Source organism: Elephas maximus, chromosome 13, assembly GCF_024166365.1.
Source record: "Elephas maximus indicus isolate mEleMax1 chromosome 13, mEleMax1 primary haplotype, whole genome shotgun sequence".
NCBI classification, from domain to species: Eukaryota; Metazoa; Chordata; class Mammalia; order Proboscidea; family Elephantidae; genus Elephas; species Elephas maximus.
This window is the reverse complement of record NC_064831.1, coordinates 50,569,357-50,594,175: the sequence shown is the minus strand read 5'-3', so window position 1 is coordinate 50,594,175 and position 24,819 is coordinate 50,569,357. Positions and strand designations below refer to the sequence as shown.

General features: G+C 40.7%; 1 protein-coding gene across 8 annotated transcripts in view; it reads left to right on the top strand.

Annotated features, from left to right (window-relative positions):
* The first annotated feature begins 1,137 nt into the window (after nucleotides 1–1,137).
* Nucleotides 1,138–24,819, top strand: part of ICE2 (interactor of little elongation complex ELL subunit 2) — a 69,116-nt gene continuing 45,434 nt past the window's right edge. For 5 of the 8 annotated variants that reach the window (XR_007519851.1, XM_049905483.1, XM_049905480.1 and 2 more), the window contains exons 1-5: nucleotides 1,138–1,243; nucleotides 2,120–2,253; nucleotides 4,400–4,504; nucleotides 12,342–12,603; nucleotides 13,789–13,908. Coding sequence is in view for 7 of the 8 variants with exons in the window: in XM_049905483.1 (XP_049761440.1) it covers nucleotides 2,213–2,253; nucleotides 4,400–4,504; nucleotides 12,342–12,603; nucleotides 13,789–13,908 (528 nt within the window). In the remaining variant the exon portion in view is untranslated. Of the gene's footprint in view, nucleotides 1,244–1,275; nucleotides 2,023–2,119; nucleotides 2,254–4,399; nucleotides 4,505–12,341; nucleotides 12,604–13,788; nucleotides 13,909–24,819 lie in introns of those variants that run through there. The other 3 variants (XM_049905481.1, XM_049905482.1, XM_049905486.1) reach the window with 3 other exon arrangements.

The window sequence follows — 24,819 nt, the reverse complement described above, 5'->3', positions numbered from 1 at the left end:
TGTCTTAGATTCCCAAAGATCAAAAGCTTTTAGAAAACCAGTGCTCAGTCTTAGTCTTAGGTATACCCATTGCTAAGCACAATTTATGGTAACTGTTCAATCAATCTTTCCTTCATGAATGAGAATAAAACTAGTGTGAGAACCAGAGTGGTCGCTGCTGAAAACTGGCATCTAAAATGCGATGGGAGAGGCTGGAGAGAATGTGATGTGAGCAGAAATCAACTTGAGGGTGATTATGTGCCAGATACTGTGCTGACCAGGGACAGATTACCCAACAAGCAAGGTACGCACAGGCTTACTTCTGTGTACTTACTCATCTGTAGTGCAGTTTGACCTGTTTTTACTACATCAGAGATGTGGTAAAAAAAAAAAAAAAATTTTTTTTTTTTTTGTGGTGAAACTCATGTGAAATTGTGCACTAGTCTAGTAAGTAAACACAAGTAAACTTGAGTTAAAAAAAATTTTTTTTTTAACCCTTGCTTAGTGTTAAATCCACCCCTTGTGCAGCCCAACTCCGTGCCTTATTTCATCTAATCCTTTCAAAAGCCCCAACAAAGTAGGTGCTAATAGTATCATCTCCATTTTACAAAGAAGAATTCAGGCTTAAGGTAAGAAACGTGCCTAAAGTCACAAGCAAGGGCGGATTAACCAGTAAGCACCGTGGTTTACAGTAACCAAGGTATGCAGGAGCTTAACGGTGATTACTTACTAATCTGTAGGGCACAATTTCAAGTGGGTTTCACCACGTGAAGGCTGTGAAAAACAGGTGAAATTGTGCTCTACAGATTAGTAAGTAAGCACCGTTAAGCCCTTGCGTACCTTGCTTATTAGGTAATCCGTCCCTGGTCACAACCAAGTCTGTTGGGGTCTTTTCAGTACTGTTCTTGTCGCCAGTCCTCTTTCCAAGTTATCACTGGAAAGCGATGGAACTTTCCTGCAAGGCCAAGGACCTTCTATGGCAACACACGGCCCATAGCCCCTTTCACTCGCTACTCAAGTCGCCCTTCGCTGACCGAACCACACTCTGAGTACGCAAAGCGAGGTAAACCTTTCCAGGAGCGCAGGCCCCGCCCGCCGCGTCGCTGGTGATGTCATCACGCAGGGCCACGGCGGCGCAGCCACGTCCTCTAAATACGGCTTTTTTTTTTTTCCTGGCGAGCGCAGGCGCATGCGCACTCCGTGCGAGCAGTGGGGTGGAGTGTTGGGGGTCTCGGCCCAGGCCCGAGCTACCGCGGACCACGAGGTGGGCGGGGGGGCTGCGTTGCCGAGCCCCGAAGGGAGGGAGCTGCTTCTCAGACGGGCGCGCTCAGTGAGGGCGGGAGGAGAACATGGCGGCCCCCTCGGCCGGGCAGGACCCCGCTCCCCGCCCCGGCGCGACCTCCTCCTCCTCCTCCTCTGCCTGCTCTCTCCGCTCGCCCGTCGTTACCTGCCCTCCTGGAGCCTTGTTTCTCTCCTCCCTCCGCCGCCTTTCCCTCGGCCGTCCCTCTTGCCTTCATTAACCTCCCTGGCTTGCCCACGCTAATCCAAGTGTAATTAAGCGGGGAACGACTGCTTAGTTTGCTGTTAGTCTTTCACATATCACGCTGTCAGTCCTCCCGGGGAGCAGTCCTGATGCCTAAAGGGATCCTGTCACTGAAGTGGCCAGGACCTCAGTCTCCTGTAGTGTGAGGTTCTCTCGGAAAGACTTCCCGGTCTAAGATTCTGGGTATCCAGGGAGCTTTCATCATACATTGTCCGCCAGAATCGGCCCCATAGCAGTGTATGATTAGGAAAAGCGAAGCTTGATGTATTTTGGCTGCAGGGGACAGCTGAGTTGAGACACAGCTCCGTGCCGCAAAGGGATGTCGTCTATGAGCAATGAGAACACAGTTATATTTCAGCTCGCTCTTCCTCGGTGAGCGTCCTAAGAGGGACGCTCCTGGCCATGAGTGGAAAAGGACTCATCCTATGTCATTGCTGCTCTACGACAAACAACCCTGGGAAACTGCTGTGTTTTGTGTTCGGTGCCCAAGTCGGTTGAGGGTAGGCGTTGAGGAGAGGGTCTTCCCGCACTTGAGTTAACCGTACCGGCCCCCTGCCGATCGCGTGCTTTTGATCTTGACCTTTTGCTTTTCCGCAGTAGAGTGTAGAATCTGTAGGGACCCTGCCTCCATGGAGCCTGCACTGCCAGGCAGCCCAGTGATGATAAAGAGTGAAGCTGAAATCTAGGAAGATGAGCTCCAAGATGGTCGTGGGTGAACCAGGGCTGAACTGGTGAGTCATCCCCTGAAGGGGGTTGAAGTGGGCCTGGTGGATTAAGTAGCACAGGAGGGTTTCTGACCTGGAGAGATTTGAAGGATCTCAGGGCCTCAGAATTTACCCTATTCTCACCTTCACATACTGAGCATTTTTGAGATATAGCTGACTGCACTTCCACCCCTAAAGCAACAGCTTCATGCTCAGATTGTTACTAAGTAGGTCTGATTCCATCATGCCTATGTTGTTAGTCTTTTAGCACACGAGAGATGTTGGAATTTTCTCTTGTGTCCACAAGCTTTGCCCATTTCCATATAAGTCGTAAAAGGACACTTTTAAGAATAGACAAGGCCCTTTTGTTATATTGAAGTCTGTATCACGTGTTAATGTCAATGCTTGGAAGTGTATGAAAACTTTGCAAATACAGCACCCAGTTCAGTAATATATTGGTTTTGTAGAGATCTAACGAATACATATGCTGTTTTAAATCCATTCGGTGCACATTTACTGAGCATCTACTCTTTGCCAGCCTGGGAAATGCAAAAGTCACAAGAAGTTACAAAAATGATTAAAGTAGTACCTGACTCAAAGAAAATTAAATCAGCATTTGCTCAATAAGTGTCTGTTTATTGCAAAAAAGTGTTCCTATCCCCACGGAGTTGGAAATCCCTGATGCCCACGACTTTGTTTCTGTGTGGTATGCAGAAACCTTAGCGCTTAATAGGACATCACAGGTACAGTGCCATGGTAAAGTAATAGGACACTCTACACTGATGCATAGCAAATAAACTCTAATTTTATCATTAAAACCTTAATCACAATCTTTTGGATACCAAAAACCAAACCCTATTGCCATCAAGTCAATCCCATCTCATAGCGACACTATAGAACAGAGTAGAACTGCCCCATAGGGTTTCCAAGGCTGTAATCTTTACGGAAGCAGACCGCTACATCTTTCTCCCCCGGAGTGGCTGGTGGAATTGACCGCCAACCTTTTGGTTAGCTGTAGAGCGCTTAACCTCTGCACCATCAGAAAGAAGTAGTATGAAGCAAAATGCTAGAATTCTTGTGTGCTAGTTACGTTTTGAGAACGGGCCAGCCAGAAGTTGCAATTTGATTAGAGTGTTATTGTAGGTTTTGAGACGTGTGCCTTGCATTCCTTGCCATTGCCCTAAAGTATGAGTTCAGAGCCAGCGCGCATGCTTCTATACCCCACTGAGGTTGTAGAGCCAAATGTGGTTGAGAGCCTGTGCACCATATTGCAGCCCTTGGAACTATCCTTTCCCACTGAATCCTACTAAACTTTGTCCTCTCTAGATTAATGGTTCTCAGTGTTACTCATTTCTTAATTCTTTCATTCAACCAGCATTTACTGAATGCTTACTATATGCAGGGAAACCTTGGTGGCATAGTGGTTAAGAGCTACAGCTGCTACCCAAAAGGTCAGCAGTTTGAACCCCCCAGGTGCTCCTTGGAAACCCTATGGTGCAGTTCTACTCTGTCCTATGGGGCCTCTATGAGTCGGAATCGACTTGAGGCAATGGGTTATTTTGTTTTTGTGTACTATATGCAAAGTATTGATGAAAGCCTAAGATAGGTTAGTGTCTAAATTAATTATGTTATAAAAAATTATATATCACCATAGAGGTAGTTTTAGCAAAAGCACACCATTTCTCCCATTTGCCAAGTTAATGGACATATGTGGAATATTGGGTCTTTGCAGTGTAGTCTCTTGGCCTCACACACTAGTACGTGGAATGAAAGTAAGGTGAGAAGCGTTTTCCTTCAGCATTCAGATACCTTCCTGTTAGGCCTTGCAGTCAGAGGTGAGCCCTGCCCCGGACAGATCCTTCATTATACTTCATTTTGTCTTGTCTTTACTCCCAAACATCTCTGGCATTTATTTAATTGGGTACTAAAAAAAAAAAAAAAGGCAAGGCCGATTGTTGAACTGGAGAGTTTCAGAACTGGCCTAGACTAGAAGTCAAGAAGTAAAACATCTAAGGTCGCAGATCTGTACATAGAATTAAAATTGTTAAGAGGTGATTGCCTGGGAGAGCGGGGTGGAGGGTAAGTGATTGTAAATTACTGTTGTACATTATGCTTCTTAGTCTAACGTGAGATTTTAAATTGTCAAATGCAAGTAAATCACTTTGTTTCACAGGGACGTTTCCCCCAAAAATGGCCTTAAGACGTTTTTCTCTCGAGAAAATTATAAAGATCATTCCATGGCTCCAAGTTTAAAAGAACTATGTATTTTATCTAACAGGTAATTATTTATTTGATGTTGTTTTTCTGATAACGTATCTGTGTGTGTGTGTGTGTGTGTGTATTCAGTACCCAATGACAATGGTTCTTCCAGAGTGTTTTTTGTATATGAACAGCGATATATGTGTATGTGTGTGAATATATATATGAATATTTGTGTATATACATGTACGTATATATATACATATACACATGTGGAGACCCTGGTGGCATAGTGGTTAAGAGCTATGGCTGCTAACCAAAAGATGAGCAATTTGAATCCACCAGGTGCTCCTTGGAAATTCTGTGGGGCAGTTCTACTCTGTCCTGTATATATGGAACCAGGGATATCAGTGCTGATGTCAGATGGATCCTGGCTGAAAGCAGAGAATACCAGAAGGATGTTTACCTGTGTTTTATTGACTATGCAAAGGTATTCAACTGTGTGGATCATAACAAACTATGGATAACACTGCAAAGAATGGGAATTCCAGAACTCTTAATTGTGCTCATGAGGAACCTTTAAATAGATCAAGGGGCAGTTGTTCGGAGAGAACAAGGGGATACTGGTGGGTTTAAAGTCAGGAAAGGTGTGCGTCAGGGTTGTATTCTTTCACCATACCTATTTAATCTGTATGTTGAACAAATAATCCAAGAAGCTGGACTATATGAAGAAAAACGGGGCATCAGGATTGAAAGAAGACTCATTAACAACCTGCGTTATGCAGATGACACAACCTTGCTTGCTCAAAGTGAAGAGCACTTGAAGCACTTATTGATGAAGATCAAAAATTATAGCTTTAGTCTGGATTATACCTCAACATAAAGAAAACAAAAATCCTCACAACTGGACCAGTGAACAACATCATGATAAACGGAGAAAAGTTTGAAGTTGTCAAGGATTTCATTTTACTTGGATCCACAATCAACAGCCATGGAAGCAGCAGTCAGGAAATTAAAAGATGCATTGCCCCTTGGGCAAATCCGCTGCAAAGGACCTCTTCAAAGTCTTGAAGTGCAAAGATATCACCCTGAAGACTAAGGTGCGCCTGACCCAAGCGGTGGTATTTTCAATCACATCATATGCATGTGAAAGCTGGACAGTGAATAAGGAAGACCGAAGAAGAGTTGACACCTTTGAATTGTGGTGTTGGCAAAGAATATTGAATATACCATGGACTGCCAAAAGAACGAACAAATCCGTCTTGGAAGAAGTGCGGCCACAATGCTTCTTAGAGGCAAGGATGGCGAGACTGCATCTTACATACTTTGGACATGTCAGGAGGGATCAGTCCCTGGAGAAGGACATCATGCTTGGCAGAGTACAGGGTCAGCAGAAAAGAGGAAGACCCTCAACGAGGTGGATTGACACAGTGGCTGCAACAGTGAGCTCAAGCGTTACAACAATTTTAAGGATGGCGCAGGACTGGGCAGTGTTTCGTTCTGTTGTGCATAGGGTCGCTATGAATCGGAACCGACTCAACAGCACCTAACAACACCACCACCACCATCGAGTCGATTCCAACTCATGGTGACCCTATAGGACAGAGTAGAACTGTCCCATAAGAGTTTCCAAGGAGCAGCTGGTGGATTAAAACTGCCGACCTTTGGGTTAGCAGCAGAGGTCTTTACCACCGCGCCACGCGCCACAGGACTCCTATATATGTGTGTGTGTATGTATTTATATTTTTATATAAATTTTTTTTTACTATTTTAAAACACAAATGGGGTTATATAACACTGTTTTGCAGTTTGCTCTTTTCATTTAAAAGCATATTTTGTATATCTTTCCATGCTCTTGCAGATAGGTCAGGGCCCTGGTGGTGCAGTGGTTAAGTGGTCGGCTGCTAACCAAAAGGTCGTTAGTTCAAATCCACCAGCTGCTACTTGGAAACCGTATGGGGCAGTTCTGCTCTGTCCTGTCGGGTTGCCTGAGTCAGAATCGACTCGATGGCAGTGAGGGTACAGATAGCTCAGTCTTTTTAATGGTTGCATATTACTTCATTATATAGATGTATTTTTAATTCATTTAGCTAGTCCTCTGTTGCTAAGTGTGTTGTTCCTCTTTTTTTTATAATTACAGACAGTATATCAGTTAACTTTTCCTAATTATTTCTATAAGATTAATTCATAGAAATACGACAGAAGTGGGTGTTAATTCATGGAAATAGAGTTGTTTGGTCAGATGGCGTATACATTTTATATTTTAATAGATACTGCCAAACTGCCAAAGGTTTTTCCTGTCTGGTGTGAAAATGCCTATTACATTGTAATTCTACTTCTCACTGGTCTCCTGCCTGTAGCAGCTCTTATTTTTGATTGAATGTTTCTAATCTAGTGTGGATAAATCTCAAAACGAAGTAGTTGCGTTGACCAGAAAGGTGTGTAAATACAGCAAATGAAGAATTAGGGGAGCTCAGGTTTCCTTTCCTCCTTACCCTGCCCTTTTACTATGGAGGAAGCATAGCCCCTCCATGTCAGTGGAGACCCATCTCTTCCTGGTCTTTCTTACCCTTATTGTCAGTTATCATCCCCTTTTACTTCTGTATCTTCGTTCTCTCTCCATTTTTTTTCTTTATCATCTCTATCAGTATTGAAAGGTGCTCTAGTTTTTCCTTCTTAAGTCTTTGGACTCTACGTTCCCCTCTGTTTACTTTCTTACTTCTCTCATTTATGCTTAAACTTCTTTAAAGACTTGTGTGTACTTGCTGTAGTTTCACTCACTGTGCTTGCCTTTCATTGAACGTTCCACCCTGATTTGGCATCCACCCTCACCGCTCCACTAAAACTGCTCCTCTCAAGACCACCAGTTAGCACCTGGCCATAGCAGTACCACACAAGCCCCGTTTTCCTCCCAGCTCTGGTCAACGTGGTGTTCCTCAGTCTTGTGCCATCTTCCTCCCCAGGCTTCCCAATCCGGCTGATCACCAGACTCTCTGTGGAGCTTTAATAAAATACAGATTTTCCACTCTCAACCTCTGATGATGCATCTGTGGAATGAAATCAGCCTATCATCAGTGTATAATAATAGAGATACGCCCTTCAAAACAAAGCAAAACAAAAAACTGTTGCCATCGAGTCGGTTTAGACTCATAGCAACCCTAAAAGACAGGGTAGAGCTGCCCACCACCCCCTGATTATTTTAATTGTTCTTTTCCAGTCGAGTTCTGCTTCTTAAAGAGCAACGTATCCCAGGAGTGAAGTACAGCTAGCTCTGTGTACGAGAGAGCACATCTTGCTGGCAGTGGGGTACACCTTACTCCTAAAATATTTCTTTCTTAGAATGTGATTATTTTTCTTATTTATTGGTGTAAAGGAACAAAGTATTGATATGGTATGTTTCCAGTCTTTCTTCCCAACCTTAACATTTATTAAAATTTGTTACGATAAAGAATGGATTTTCAGACTGTATTAGCTCAGACCTGTTTTCTTGATGGGAAAATCAGGAAGAGTGTAAAATTTGTTTTAGCCTTAACTTGGTATTTTTTTGTCTTATAACATATCTTGAGAAAATACTGATTCCTTTAATTGCACCGCTTTCAACAATGTGAATGTTTTTATTCAGCCCTTCTCCCTCCACAGAAAGGCTTTATAGTCTTTGTTAACTTTAAGACAAAAAGCTTTCCTTTTACTCTCTGTATCCTATAAATATTCATAAAATGAAAGGACAACTTGAATAGTGTCTATATTACGTCCGAATAATGTTAAAAAGTTAATGTGGTGTTACTTTTCTGTGAAGTACTAGAAAGAAATTACGTTTATTGTAGAATATTTATAAAATACTCTTAAGAAAAAAAGGAGGAAATTAAAATGTTCTGTGAGCCATTCATGTGGAAACAGCCACTGTAAACATATTACTATATGTTCTTTGTATGCCTTTTTTTTTTTTTTTTTAAGTTTCTGGTTCCAGTAATTTATAACAAAGTTTTAAGCCAACAGGGAAATAAGTAGCTTCAAATATAAAGAAAATTCTGAAGCTTTAATATGTTTAATAGAAAAGTAAGTCAGACTTAGGAGGTGCAAAGAGATGTTAGACGGAGGGTGGAAGCACCTTTCCCAAATTCTACTTTTTAAGAAACTGTCCAAATTGGTAGGCATAAAGTATAGGAAACTGAAAGTTTTGGAGTCTGCCTTTTTTTCATTGAAACTTCAAGTAAAAAAGACACCTGGGTAGTTGACAAAAAGAACGGGGAAAACTTCAAACCATCAGCTGAAATAAAATACAGTGCTGTAAGTGTGGCTAGAGAGGCCCTGTCAGGCGCTCTGGGTCTGCACCCTGATGAAGATTCTGGCAGCGCTGCATGCTGAAATGATCTTGACGTGCTGCCGTCTCCTTCCGTGCGGAATGTAGCCAATTTAAACAGCCAGAATCCTTGACATTCATCCGCTGGCATATCTGAGTCAGCATCTTGTTGCTGCAGCAGCTTAATTAAATTTGCCAGTTTGTGCCACAAGGACAGACATGTTCTCATATTCAGAGAGACAGCTGTGAAGCAGCATTGTTGAGTTGCGGGCACAACACTGTTAGGTTTGAATAGCTCTCATTTTCTAGTGAGGAATCAATTTGCTGTAATACGTTTCTCCCAAGATCAGCAGTTAATATTCATTTTGTTAACCTAAAACATGCTTATTTTTATACAATTATTGGAGAAAGTTTAGTAGCTAAGTATGTCTTCTTTGGCCTGTATTATTTTTCAGAACCAACCTAAAGCATCCTTATTTTAAGTCCCAAGATTTCTTTCCCATTCACTAACCAGCTCTCTTGATTAGTTTTTCAGCCATAGTTTAGGTCTAAAAGAGTATTCTGGAATATTTTGCTTTATTTTGGGGCCTAAATCTTTTTTTAAAATGTTCTTTTCATCTTTTGGATTTTTTTTTTTTTTTTTACCATATTCTAGTGTTGTAAACTTGATTTAAAACAAATCAGTTATAGTTTTGGATGAGGTTTATCTCACCCTTGGCCCAAACTCTAGATTGGCAATTCTTAACCTTATCAGGCCAAAACTCCAAGCCCACTTTTTTGTAACAATATTTATGGGAAATAAAACACCTCTTTTACTAGCCTAAAATGAAATTTGTAGACAATAATAACCACACACATAATTTTTAAGAATAGTATATCCTAAATATAAAAGGAAAATAACATATATTAAAATAATATGTATTTTAATATATAAATGCATTGACACTACTACACTAGAAGATATAATGAAATGAAATTATATACACAAGTTAAAATGAATAACATTGGACTTAAGAGAAGTAAGAAGATCAGCTATACCATAAAAGAATCATGGGAGAAATAAGAGAATAAAATGTATTGTTATAAAAAGTAAAAAGAGACCAGACTTATTTGTATATAGTAAGAGAAAGCCTGAAGGGGCCTCTGGAAGCTGTGCAGGCCTCATAATTCTCTACTGTGGAGAACACTGCTACCACACATCATCACACAACCTTGCTTGCCCAAAGTGAAGAGGACTTGAAGCACTTACTGATGAAGATCAAAGACTACAGCCTTCAGTATGAATTATACCTCAACGTAAAGAAAACAAAAAGCCTCACAACTGGACCAATAAACAACATCATGATAAAGGGAGAAAAGATCGAAGTTGAAAAGGATTGCATTTTGCTTGGATCCACAATCAACGCCCGTGGAAGCAGCAGTCAAGAAGTCAAACGACACGTTGCACTGGGGAAATCTGCTCAAAAGACCTCTTGAAGGTGTTAAAAAGCAAAGATGTCACTTTGAGGGCTAAGGTGCACCTCCAAGCCGTGGTATTTTCAGCGGCCTCATATGCACTTGAAAGCTGGGCAGTGAAAAAGGAAGACTGAAGAATTGTCACATTTGAATTACGGTGTTGGTGAAGAATATCAACTATCCCATGGACTGCCAGAAAAACAGATCTGTCTTGAAAGCAGTACAGCCAGAATGATCCTTAGAAGCAAAGATGGTGAGACTTTGTCTCACTTACTTTGGACATACTATCAGCAGGGACCAGTCCCTGGAGAAGGACATCATGCTTGGTAAAGTAGACGGTCAGCAAAAAAGAGGAAAACTCCCAATGAGGTGGAATGACACAGTGGCTGCAACAATGGGCTCAGACATATCTGCTTTTGTGAGGATGGCACAGGAGAGAGCAACGCTTCGTTCTGCTGTACATACGGTCGCTCTGAGTCAGAACGCAGCCAGCGGCACCTAACAACACTAGTATTCCATCTAGTGTTCCTTGCCTCTAAGTGCTTTTTATCCCCCCTCCCTTTTTTATTGTGACAGCCCAGATGCAGCCCCGTGTGACAGGCTTCCAAAATGCCTCTAGGGAATAAATACTGGGAAGGTCGAGAACCACTGCTGTGGCTATTTCTCCCCTTTCTCCTTCTCACCTCCGATGACAACGTCTTTAGGATTCTTCTCAGGCATGGGTTCAGTCTGTTCAGTCTGGAAACCTGACAGGCATATTCGCTTTTCTTTTTCCCCCGTTGTTTGATCTACTTGATTGGGAAGTCCTGGAGAACAGGGATTATATCTTGCGCCGTATCTCCAGCATGTAGCATAGAACTGGCACGTAGTAGTCACTAGATAAATTTTAACAGAGGAATGAAGAATCAGTCAAAAGATGCTGGTGTCATTACTTTCCCTAGTAGTCACTAGATAAATTTAAACAGAGGAATGAAGAATCAGTCAAAAGATGCTGGTGTCATTACTTTCCCTTACACTGTGGATTACTGTTGCTTCAGTTCTGCCGCCTCATCGGAACAGTTATCGTGTCGCAAACTAGAGTTGTAGAGGTTCAGTGCTGGCTAAGGAAATGCACCTTATTTTGTGGACTTTTAAATTCTAGAGATAGATTATGAACAAAGTAAGAAATTTCGTATTCAGATACTTTAATTGGGTGCTAAGGTGAATTTCTCTAAAATTGAGGATAACTAGTTGCCGTCAAGCCAGTTCCTACTCATGGCGACCTGTGCGTCAGAGTAGAACTGTACTCTTTTGGGTTTTCAAGCACTGATTTTTCAGAAGTAGATTGCCAGGACTTTCTTCCAGCCCTTTTTTCCCAGGTGCCTCTGGGTGGACCTTTGGGTTAGTGAATGCATTAACTGTTTGCAGCACCTAGGGACTTCAGAATTGAGGAGTAACTTTTCGTAAACGAATATGGTAACAGGTTCTCTTGGCACTCACTCTGCCTCCCCTAGTATGTATGTTATGGATGTGCCAAGGTTTTTCTTTGTATCCATGAGAAGCAGACAGACATTGCCTGGCTTTTGGGCCCAGTCACGGCTCTAAAGAGATACAGGATCATACAACTTCCCTAGAACCACTACTGGCTCAATAAAATAAGGCACACAGTGTTGGAACTTTTTTTTTTTTCCTAATTCTTAAGATAAGGCAAAAGAAAACACAAAATGTAGCATTCCAGTGAATTTGTTAAACTTTTAACCCTACCATATCTTGCTCCCAGTGACCTTGGTTCACCAAACTAACTGCCACGTCTTACTGGAGAATTTAAGCATAAAGAGAAATCTTGCACTTTAGTAAAATATAAACAGGAAGTACCTGCATGTTAATTAGTGAGAGTGAGTCACCACTTTTCAATAAAGGAAAACATTTCTGAGATGGTACAGTGTGGGGCCTCTTCCCCCACCCGCCCCCAGTCGGGTAACGGATCCTGTCCTGCAGAATGCTCAGTCTACACTCAGTGGCTAAACGCCGCAATGCAGGTGGCAGAGTTGGACGGTAATCTAGCATTTCCTGTCTTAATCACCCTGTATTCTCCAGCGATTGAGAGTCAGGAAGCTCTGTGACAGTAATCGTCCTGTGAAAAGCGCCTTATCTGTAAATTGTTTTCTATTGTCTTTTCCAGACGTATGGGAGAAAATTTGAATGCCTCAGCAAGTTCTGTAGAAAATGAGCCGTCAGTTAGTTCAGTAGCTCAAGCAAAGGAAAAAGTGCAAACCACAGTTGGAATGGTTCTCCTTCCAAAACCCAGAGTTCCTTACCCCCGTTTCTCCCGTTTCTCCCAGAGAGAGCAGAGGATTTACGTGGATTTGTTGGTTAGGTACGCAAAGATTCCTGCACATTCCAGAGACGTTGGAATAAATAAAAGTGACTATTTGCAGTACTTGGTATGTATTCTCTACTTCATCTTTAGTACAAATGTTAACAATTAGGCAATACTTTAAATTGTCTTCTTCGTTTTTAGGTATAGTCATAATAACAGAAATGGAAAGTTTAAGGCGTTTACTTGACAGAGCGAGGTGCTTTAGTTCTTCCATGAGTTCTCTTAGACTTTAGGCATTTTGCCCACTTCTGAGCATGTCTCACTCCAGTTCATTGCTGCGGTGTAGCCATGGAACTTACATAGTGTACTGAACCGGTTCTTTACCACTGGGGATTTAAATCCTTTCCACAGCCTAAATTATGTAAATGATGCCGTGCTGGACATCTTGGTGGCAAAATCTTGGTTCGTGTCTGATTGTTTTCCTTAAGACAAGTTCTTAAAAATGAAATGGGCAGATCAAAGATTATGCGTGTTTTTAAGACTTTGATCTGCAGTTAACACGTAGGTAAATTGTTCTACAAGAAGCCTATAAACCATTTTGTACCACTGTTGTATGGGAGTGTTTTTTTTTTTTTTCCTATATACCTTCACTAATGCTGGACATTACCGTCTTTGCCTCTAATATTGCTCTGTTGAAATATTGGAAGATATCGCTCTGTTTACGTTAATTTAACTTGATTACTGGTAAAAGTGAGGATCTTCCATGTGCTTTTTAGCCATTTTTATTTCTTCTTCTGTGATTGGCTGTTCATATTACTTGCCCATTTTTCCATTGGCATGTTTGTTTTTTAATATGAACATCATTTTACAATAAAACCTGCGAAACCTGGAACCTGTGTAAGGTAGAAACCTGTCAGAGATGGAAAACTCATACTTTCCACTGACAGAGAGAGAGAGAGAGAAGTGGTAAGGCCACACCCTGTCAAAGGCAGAGAACTGGCAAGACCTGGAAGAGCCAGGCACTCCCATCGAGTACCGGCTCTCACAGGTTTTCACTGTAGAAGCAAGCTGATTAATTCTTAAGTGTGTATTGCAGTGCTAGTCTTTTGCTTTTCTATTTTTGTGGAGTTTTTAATAAAACAAGCTGATCATTATTATGTGATCATTTTTATTAACTTTTTGTGGTTTCTGCTTTGGAAGTGATACTTTAATTATTCTTTAAGTTCACATTTTTAGAGTAATATTTGAGAAGTGATTGTTTCTTAATCAAACATTTTATTCCAAGACATGTCTATTATTTTAAAATCAGGATATGAAAAAGCATGTGAATGAAGAAGTTACTGAATTCCTGAAGTTTCTGCAGAACTCTGCAAAGAAGTGTGCACAGGATTATAATATGCTTTCTGAAGATGCTCGTCTCTTCACAGAGGTAAAAAAACTACGTTTATGTAAACTGCCCGGTAATAGGCAATAGCAGACTTCTAAAATGTGTGACCAAACCAAACCCACTGCTGTCGAGTCGATTCCGACTGATAGCGACCCTATAGGACAGAGTAGAACTGCCCCATAGAGTTTCCAAGGAGCGCCTGGCAGATTTGAACTGCTGACCTTTTGGTTAGCAGCCGTAGCACTTACCCACTGTGCCACCAGGGTTTCCAAAATGTGTGATGAGCCTACCAAAACATATGGAAATATCAGTATCAATTTATAGATGAGCTTATTCCTCATGTTTTTAAATAGTAGAGATAGTAACAATTCAAAGCCACGTAGCATAGTAGATTGATAATGTGATTTTTTTAATGATCCAGCTACTGTATTTGAGAGTTATACTCACATGGGTGGTTTGATCTGATCTGCTGATTTCCCTAGTGAGAGAATGTATGTTTGAGTTATCATGGTTCTCAGAAATCTAAATGATCCTTTAGAATTCAGCCACATACACTTGTATTCATTATATCGTCCTGATAACCAGCCACCAAATGACATACTCTACCTGTGAGTTCATCTTTTGATACTTGTCATTCTCTCAGATATATTAGCAAAGCGTGTAAACTACCTGACCAGTACCCTAAAGTCGTTCAGTGGGCCTAGGAGAAATTTAGAGCACATTACTTAACTATTAATGTGTATTTTTGTAATTGAGTTCATCTGTAAACACTAATACCAGTCTGAATTTTTTTTAAGCCTTTAAAACTGTTCACTGTAAATTGGGGTAGGCATGGGGATTAGTTTTACTGTTTAAAACAAAACATTTTTAAGATGGAATTGTGTTGTTAATATGAACCAGAAGAATGATGTAAGCTTAAAAGGAAGAATTTGGTTTTTATTTTCTCTAAATCTAAATATTATAAACTCAAACGGAATGTCATGCTTTTCCATATGGCGGAGGAACTGGTAGCTGTGCCTGGTTTAATAGTGCTTTTTCAAGGACCAGAGCAATGTTTTTAAAACATATACTATACCCCCTCATTTTTCTGCTTTAAAATGTCTTTTTATCTCACTCAGGAAAAAGCAGAGTCTGTATAAAGTTTTGCAATCCCATATATGATCTTACCCTTCTCCCCAGCTTTAGCTTCTGCAGTTGCTCTCCTCCAGCCTGCTGGCCTCTGTATTTCTTGAATACTCCAAGCATGGTCTAGCTTTGAGACCTTAGGCATTTGCTGTTCCCATCTTTCTGCAAAGATACCTGTCCCCAGATGTCTGCATGGATTTGTGCCTTGATTCCTTTAGATCTCTTTCAAATCAGATGTCACCTATCAGTGAGGGTGTTCCTGATCACTCTATAGAAAATAGCATCTCCTTCAGCATTCTCTTTACCCCTTACCATGTTTTATTTTTGTTTACTATCTTTGCATGCCTGTGTGTAATTACTTTTTTGTTCACTATCCTGTTCCCACTGCCTAGAATAGTACCTGGCACATAGTAACTGCCCAATGTAAATATTTGTTGAATGAATACAGAAATGTATATTAGCTAGGTACGTTATTAGGTAGCTAACAATAAACATTAAGATTTGTTTTTCAGTCAGATTAACTTGACAGCAGCATTTTCTTTAACTTACTTTTTATACCTCTCCCACAAAAGACACGTTGATATTTTTCTAATCTTTTTTACTAGATTTTATGAAATGTAATATATATACCGAAAAGTGCATAGCATAAATATATACAACTTAACAACTAATTATAACGTGAACACCTGTGTCACTCTCATCCAAGTCAAGAAATGAAACGTTAGTAGTAACTGGAGCAGATTATCCAATAGGGAGTGTAAGCACTGTGCTTACCTTGCCTATCAGATCACCAGTAGTGAACAGTTTCACATTTTTTCACCACGTCAAAGACCCAGCTTCTCGGTATGGCTAGCATCTGTCCCTTTCCCAACCCCTCAGCAGCTTCCTACAGAATTAAAGTCCCTTTTCAAATTTATCATCCCTGATAGTGGCATATGACCTAGTAAGCAAGGTAAGCACAGGCTTACTTGTGCTTGCTTCCTGATCTGTAGTGAACAATTTCACATGGGTGTCACGTGTGAAATTGTTCGCTACAGATGGTCTGGTAAGCCCAGTAAGCACCCTGCATGCCTTGCCTGATGGGTAACCCACCCCTGCCGATAATCCAGAAGCCCCCTGTGTATCCCTCCCAGATAACAACATTCTCCCTCTCATAGATAGTCGTTATCCCAATCTCTGTAGTGGTACTTGCATGCTTGTTTTTGAGCTCTTCTACTTCTCTTTTACCTGTTTTTGAATTTTATGGGAACAGAATTTTTTTGTGTCTTCCTTCTTTCACTCAATATTATGTTTGTGAGATTCATCTGTGTTGTGTGTAGTTGTAGTTCATTAATTTTCATTTTTGCGCATTATGCCATTATATAAATAAACTACACTTATTCTTCTGCTGATCAACATTTAGCTTATTTCCAGTCTGGAGCTATTCTAAGCAATGCTGCTGTGAAAATTCTCATACATATCTCTTGATGTGCACACAGTTCTTTTGGATATCTGCCCCAGAGTGAAAGTATTTGGTCATAGAGTATGGGTGTCTTCAAGCTTGGTAGATGATGCCGAACGGTTTTCAGAAGTAGTTGTACCAGTTGACGATACAACCATCGGTGTTTGAGCATTGTGCTGCATCATACCCTCCGCAATTGATATTTACAATCATTTTAACTTTAACCATTCTGTCATTTTTGTTAGGTACTGTCGGGTTGATTCTAACTCATAGTGACCCTGTGTACAACAGAATGACTGACTGGTCCTGTGCCATCCTCACAATGGTTGCTATGCTTGAACCCATTGTTGGCAGCCACTGTATCTCAGTTCATCTCATTGAGGGTCTTCCTCTTTTTTGCTGACCCTCTACTTTACCACGCATGACGTCCTTCTCCAGGGACTGATCTCTACTGATAACATGTCCAAAGTGTGTGAGATGTAGTCTTGGCATCCTTCTAAGGAACATTCTGGTTGTACGTCTTCCAAGACAGATTTGTTCTTTTGGCAGTCCATGGTATATTCAATATTCTTCACCAACACCACAATTCAAAGGCGTAATTCTTCTTCAGTCTTCCTTACTCATTATCCAGCTTTTGCTTGCATATGACGCGATTGAAAACACCATGACTTGGGTCAGGTGCACCTTAGCCCTCAAGGTGACATTTTTACTTTTCAACACTTTAAAGAGGTCTTTTGTAGACAATGTGCCCAGTGCAGTGTGTCTTTTGATTTCTTTACTGCTGCTTCCATGGGTGTTGATTGTGGATCCAAGTAAAAGGAAATCCTTGATAACCTCAATCTCTTCTCTGTTTATCATGATGTTGCTTATTGGTCCAGTTGTGAGAATTTTTTAGTTTCTTTTCGTTGAGGATTAATCCATACTGAAGGCTGTAGTCTTTGATCTTCATCACTAAGTGTTTCAAGTCCTCTTCACTTTCAGCAAGCAAGGTTATGTAAGCTGCATAATGGAGGTTGTTAATGAGTCTTCCTCCAATCCTGATGCCCCGTTCTTCTTCATATAGTCCTGCTTATTGGATTATTTGCTCAGCATACAGATTGAATAGGTATGGTGAAAGGATACAACCCTGCCACACACCTTTCCTGACTTTAAACTGTGTAGTATCCCCTTGTTCTATTCCAATGACTGTCTCTTGATCCATGCACAGATTCTTCATGAGCATGATTAAGTGTTCTGGAATTCCCATTCTTCTCAATGTTGTTCATAATTTGGTATGATCACACAGTCAAATGCCTTTGCATAGTCAATAAAACACAGGTAAACATCTTTCTGGTATTCTCTATTCTCAGCCAGGATCCATCTGACATCAGCAGTGATATCCCTGGTTCCATGTCCTCTTCTAAATCCGGCTTGAATTTCTGGCAGTTCCGTGTCAATATACTGCTGCAACTGCTTTTGAATGATCTTCAGCAAAATTTTGGTTGCATGTGATGTTATTGATATTGTTCGATAATTTCTGCATTCGGTTGAATCATCTATCTTGGGAATAGGCATAAATATGGATCCCTTCCAGTCACTTGGTCAGGTAGCTCTCCTCCAAATTTCTTGGCAAAGACGAGTGAGTACTTCTAGCACTGCACCCATTTCTTGAAACATCTCAGGTATTCCGTCAATTCCCAGAGCCTTGTTTTTCGCCAGTGCCTTTAGTGCAGCTTGGACTTTTCCTTCAATACCATCAGTTCCTGATCATATGTTACCTCCTGAAACGGTTGAACGTCGACCAATTCTTTTTGTATAGTGACTCTGCATATTCCTTCCATCTTCTTTTGATGCTTCTTGCATTGTTTAGTATTTTCCCCATAGAATCCTTCAGTATTGCAACTCGAGACTTGAATTTTTTCTTCAGTTTTTTCAGCTGGAGAAATGCTGAGCATGTTCTTCACCAGTAATTATCAGTGCATCCTGATTGCGTGTTCAGTCAGTTTCAGACTGCAGAAGTTGATTAAAACCTTCAATTTCTTCATCTTTGGCCTTACTGGCTGGTGCGTAAATCTAGATAGAACATGTTCTCTGGGTCTTCACACATGTCATCTTAACACTTTACTTTGCCTTTTCGAGCTGCCCTTTGAAATCCTCTGTTCAGCTCTTTTACTTCATCATTTTTTCCTTTTGCTTTAGCTACTTGATTTCAAGAGCAAGTTTCAGAGTCTCTTCTGACATCTGTTTAGGTCTTTTCTTTCTCTCCTGTGTTTTTAATGACCTCTTGCTTTCTTCATGTATCATGTCCTTGATGTCATTCTACAATTCATCTGGTTTTCGGTCATTAGTGTTCAACGCATCAAATCTGTTCTTGAGATGGTCTCTAAATTCAGGTGAGGTATACTGATGGTCGTGCTTTGGCACTTATGGACTTAATTCTAATTTTCCTCAGTTTCAACTTGAACTTGCATATGAGTAACTGATGGTCTGATCTATAGTCGGTCCCTGGTCTTGTTCTGACTGATGATATTGAGCTTTTCCAGCATCTCTTTCCACAGATGTTGTCAATTCGATTCCTGTGTATTCTGTCTGGTGAGGTTCATTGGTCTTGCAAAATTCAATCATACGATCTCCGGCATCGTTTCTTTCACCAAGGCCATATTTTCCAACTATCGGTCCTTCTTCTTTGTTTCCAACTTTTTGCATGCTAATCACCGGTAATTTTCAGCATCCTGATGGCACGTTCAGTCAATTTCAAACTGCAAAAGTTGGTGAAAGTCTTTAATTTCCTCATCTTTGGTCTCAGTGGTTAGTGCGTAAATTTGAATAGAGAATGTAATACTTATAGTAAGGTTGAGTGCTTTTAGATACGCTTATTGGACATTTAGATTTTCTCTTGTGAGTTGACTGTTCAAGTCTTACCCTTTATTCTACTGAATTGTCCGTCTTTTTCTTATTTGTATGTGGGAGTTCTTCGTGTATTCTAAATACAAAGGTTTTATGCGTTATATATGTTGCAAATTGTTTTTTATTTAATAAAAGTCTTTTAATCTATAGGTTTCCCCTCTATCCCTTTCCTTTCCTTAAAATTTATGTATTGAAGAACCTAGGTCATTTGATGTGTAGAGTTTCCCACAGTCTGAATTTTGATTATTGCATATTCATAATGATGTTCAACATATTTTTCTTTCCTCTGTATTTCCTGCAACTTAGCAGCAGGATCCCAGGCTTAATCAGACTTAGACTTGCCAAAGGAATCAAATGTTTAGATGGTGGTGTATTCTCTAATCAGGTGGCACATAATGTCTGTCTCTTTTTTTATGCTGCTAGCAGCTACTGATGTTCAGTGCCCAGATCTGTTCATTCACTGGGGTTTTCAAAATTGTAATATTCTGATTGCATCATTTCTTTTTTTATCTGTTAGAATACTTTTATAAAGGTATGCTTCCCTTTATCTGCTGTGTGGTCTCCCAGTTTATGTAGTTCTCTGTGTAGCAGAATAAATGAATTGGTTTCTTCTTATTCTCCGAAGGTGATCAGTTTGTTTTTATTATTATTATTCTTGGTATGGAGTTAAACATATTTGATGGATGTGATGGCTAAGGTTGTGTGTCAGCTTGGCTGGGCCATGATTCTCAGTGGTTTGGCAGTTATGATGTAGTCTGGCAGCTATGTGATGATGTAATCAACTCCATAATGATATCTAATGTAATGCGATCACCCCCATGATGGGATCTGCTGTGAGTAGCCAGTCAGTTGAAAGGGAGTTTCATTGGGGGTGTGGCCTGCATCCAATATAGGTGGACTTTCTGGCAAAGCTCACTGGCTTTTGCTTGCCCTGGATCCTACAACTGGTCCCTGTTCATCTGACCTCCAGTTCTTGGGACTTGAGTTAGCAGCTTACCTGCCATCTTACCTGCCAATCTTGGGATTCGTTGGCCTCCGCAGCCTGTAAGCCAGACGTCTGCTGTCTGACCTGCCAAAGCCTCCAGCCTGACCCACAGACTTGGAATTTTCCAAACTCTGCAACTGCATGAGCCACTTCCTTGAGAGAAGTCTCTCTGTGTACATATTTATATGGTGCACTGGTTTTGCTTGCTCTAGAGAACCCAGCCTGAGGTAATGGGTTTCAGTCCACTGCAATTATTATCCTTTTTAATGTTCAAGTTGTACCAAGTTTCCTAATAAAAACTTTCTCATATAGGTTGCTGAGTCCTTTTGAATGACTCAGGTACTGTTTGAGATTGATTTTGTGTATTTCCTGCCCTAGAATCAGACATTTCCCAGGGCCCTTGTTTCTTTCAGTTAGAAATGGTATTTCAAGACTACAGTCTGGCCACTGGCGATGCTCATTGCTCCTGAGTTGGTCATTGTTTCTAAACCTTTGCCGTGGACAGAGCTAGGGCATATATTTAAAGAAAAGAAAATATGTCATGTGTCTCATTTGGTTTATCCCACATCATACTCATAAAAACCTCAGAGTAACAATGCTGCCAGTCAATAAGATAACTGAGAACAGTTTGAAAAACAGTTTTTTCATAGGTTTTCCCCATTCTCTCCCATTTTTTTTAAGATTGTACTATACCTGTATGGCTAGAACTAAACACTCCCTTTTTAACCCATGTTTAATTTTTTAATTAATTTTATTGAGGTATAATTTACATACAATAACATGTACCAATTTGAAGTGTGCACTTCAGTTAGTTATGAGAAATGTATACCTCCCTGTAACCACAGCCACAATCATGATATAGAATATCTCCATCCCACTGAAGGTGGGCCTGCTCCCAGCTCTGGCCCCAGGACATCACCTGTGTACTTTCTGTCGCCATGGGCAAGCTTTGCCTTCTCTAGAGTGTCATAAAAATTGAATCATACACAATGCACTCTCATATCTGGCTTCTTTCACTCAGCAATTTTTTTTTTTTTTTTTACTTTTTTGTTTTATTTTTTTAAACGTTTTTATTGTGGTAAAATATATAAAAAATAAAATCTGCTGTTTTAACCATTTTTAAGTGTACAGTTCCATGACGTCAGTTACATTCACCATGTTGTACAGCATCACTGCTGTCTTTTTTCAAAACTCTTTCCTCACCCTAAGCAGAGACTTAATACCACTAAGCAGTGACACCCCATTCCTCCTTTTCCTCAGCCCCTGAAACCCGTTGCTGTGGAGTTGGTTCCTACTCATAGCGACCCTATAGGACAGAGCAGAACTGCCCCATAGGGTTGCCAAAAAGCGGCTGGTGGATTCAAACTGCTGACCTTTTGGTTAACAGCCATAGTCTTTTTTTTTTTTTTTAATTGTGCTTTAGGTGAAAGTTTACAGATCAAATTAGTTTCTCATTAAACAATTAACACACATATTGTTTTGTAATGTTGGTTGCCAACCCCACAACGTGTCAATGCTCTCCCCTTCTTGACCTCGGGTTTCCAGTTGCCATTCGTCCAGCTTTCTTGTCCCCTCCTGCCTTCTCATACTTACCCCTGGGCTGGTGTGCCCATTTAGTCTCGTATACATGATTGAACTACGTGTGTTACTGTTTTATGGGCCTGTCTAATCTTTGGCTGAAGGGTGACCCTCAGGAATAACTTCAGTACTGAGTTAAAAGGGTGTCTGGGGGCCATACTCTCAGGGTTTCTCCAGTCTCTGTCAGACCAGTAAGTCTAGTCTTTTTTGTGTGTGAGTTTGAATTTTGTTCTACGTTTTCTGCAGCTCTTTCCTGGACTCTCTATTATGGTCCCTGTCAGAACAATCAGTGGTGATAGCCAGGCACCATCTAGTTGTGCTGGACTCAGTCTGGTGAGCAGCCATAGCTCTTAACCACCGCACCACCAGTGGTAACCGCAGGCCTTACTAACCACTAATCTACTTTTGTCTCTGCATTTGCCTATACTAGTATTTCACATAAGTGATATCATACAGTATTTATTCTTTTCATGTCTGATTTATTTCATTTAGCATAATATTTTCAGGGTTCATCCATGTCTTACGTACATCGGAAATTCATTTCTGTTTATTCTAAATAATACTCCGTTGTATGTATATCCACGCAGTCCCCAGATTACAAAGGAGCTCTGTTCCTAAATCTGTCTTCAAGTCGGATTTGTACATAAATTGGAAGGATTAGGTCCGGTTCGTATCTAATGTCAGTTAGCCAAATGTTTGTCTTAGTATATAGCATATAGTGTACTTTTCTATGTGTAAAAAACATGAAAGAAGCACTTCCAGATTCACTAAAATAATAATAATAATGTTTTGACACGTCACAAAGTAACGCCTGTTTGTTGTTATGAACCGTTGCAGGTATCTCAGATTTTTAGTGTAATAGGCTTTACCTGGAGGTGGTTTGTAACTGTAAGTTGTACGTAAGCCAGATGTTCATGACCCAGGGATTGCTGTACTATATCTGTTTGTCTCTTGATGGACACTGGGTTGTTTCCACCTTTTGGCTGTTGTGAATAATGGTGCAGTCAACATTGGTGGACAAGTGCCTGTTTGAGTCCCTGCTTTCCTGTCTTTTGGGCATATACCTAGGTCACGCGGCCTGTTTCTGATCTTAATCCATGTTGTTGCAGGCATCTGTGATTTGTTCGTTTTTATTTAACTGTATGTTTGTACCAGAATCTGTTTCTCTGTTCAGCCATTGGTGGAAATTTTGTGTTACTTGCCGTTTGGGACTATTTATGGAAAAGCTGCTACTATAAACATCCCTGAACAAGGCTTTTGGGGGCATGTGTTTTCATTTTTCTTGTGTAAATACATAGGGATAGAATTGCTCGATTATATGACAAAAACAAGAAACAAACTCTTTGCTGTTGACTTAATTCTGACTCATGGCAACCCCAAGTGTTAACAGAGTAGAACTACTCCATAGGGAGGTTTTTGTCTGTAATCTTCACAGAAGCAGATTTTCAGGTCTTCTTCCTTGGTGCCACTTGGTGGGTTCGATTTGCCAAACCATCTTTTTTTTTTTTCAGTTGTACTTTAGATGATGGTTTACAGAACAAACTAGCTTTTTCTTAAACAGTTAGTACACATACTGTTTTGAGACGTTGGTTACCAACCCCAGGACATATCAACACTCTCCATTCTCAACCTTGGGTTCCCTTTTACCAGCTTTCCTGTCCCCTCTTGCCTTCTAGTCCTTGTCCCTGGGCTGGTGTGCCCCTTTAGTCTTGTTTTGTTTTACAGGCCTATCTAATCTTTGACTGAAGGGTGAACCTCAGAAATGGCTTCATTACTGAGTCAAAAGGGTATCCAGGGGCTATATGCTCAGGTTTCTCCAGTCTCTGTCAAACCAGTAAGTCCAGTCTTTTTTTTTGTGAGTTAGAATTTTGTTCTACATTTTTTTTACTGCTCTGTCCGGGACCCTCTATTATGATTCCTGTCAGAGCAGTTGGCTGTGGTAGCTGGGCACCATCTAGTTGTACTAGACTCAGTTTGGTAGAGGCTGTGGTAGCTGTGGTCCATTAGTCCTTTGGACTAATCTTTCACTTATGTCTTTAGTTTTCCTCATTCTCCCTTGCCCCTGAAGGGGTGAGACCAGTGGAGTATCTTAGATGGCTGCTCACAGGCTTTTAAGACCCCAGATGCAACTCACCAAAGTAGAGTGTAGAACATTTTCTTTACAAACTATGTTATGCCTCTTGAGCTAGCGGTTCCACGAGACCATGGTCCCCACAGCCCTCAGTCCAGCAATTTGGTCCCTCAGGGAGTTTGGATGTGTCTATGGAGTTTCCATGACCTTGCCTTGTACAAGTTGTGCTGGCTTCCCCACTGTTGTGTACTGTCTTATCCTTCACCAAAGTTACCATTTATCTACTGTGTATTTAGTGTTTTTCCAACCCCATCCCTCCCCTCCTGAACTGCCTGCCTTTAGATTAGTAGCCGAGCACAAACTATTTGTACCACCCAGGAACCTTAAGATTATATGGCAAATATTATCTTATTAGAAACTGCTAAACTGCTCTTCATAGTGGCTGTGCTATTTTACACCCCACCAGGAATGTAAGAGAGTGCCATTTGCCCCAGGTCTTCGCTAACACTTGGCATTGTCAGTCTTTTTCATTTCAGCCAGCCAAATGGGTGTGTAGTGGTATCTCATCGTGGTTCTAATTTGGATTTCCCTGTTGCACATTTTTTTTATATGCTCATTGACGTTGTATATCGTCTTTTGTGGAGTATCTGTTAAAATCTTTTGCTGATTTTTTTTGTCAGGTTTTATTTGTATTGAATTGTAAAATTTCTTTAAATATTTGCAGAATTTTACTTTTGTTGAAGCCTAGTTTTTCAGATTTTTTATGGTTAGTGTTTGTGTGTGTATGTGTGTGTTCTATCATTGTAATATTTGCCTCCCCCAAGTAGTTCTCAACTGGGGGCAGTTTTGTTCCTCCCTCCTGCCCCA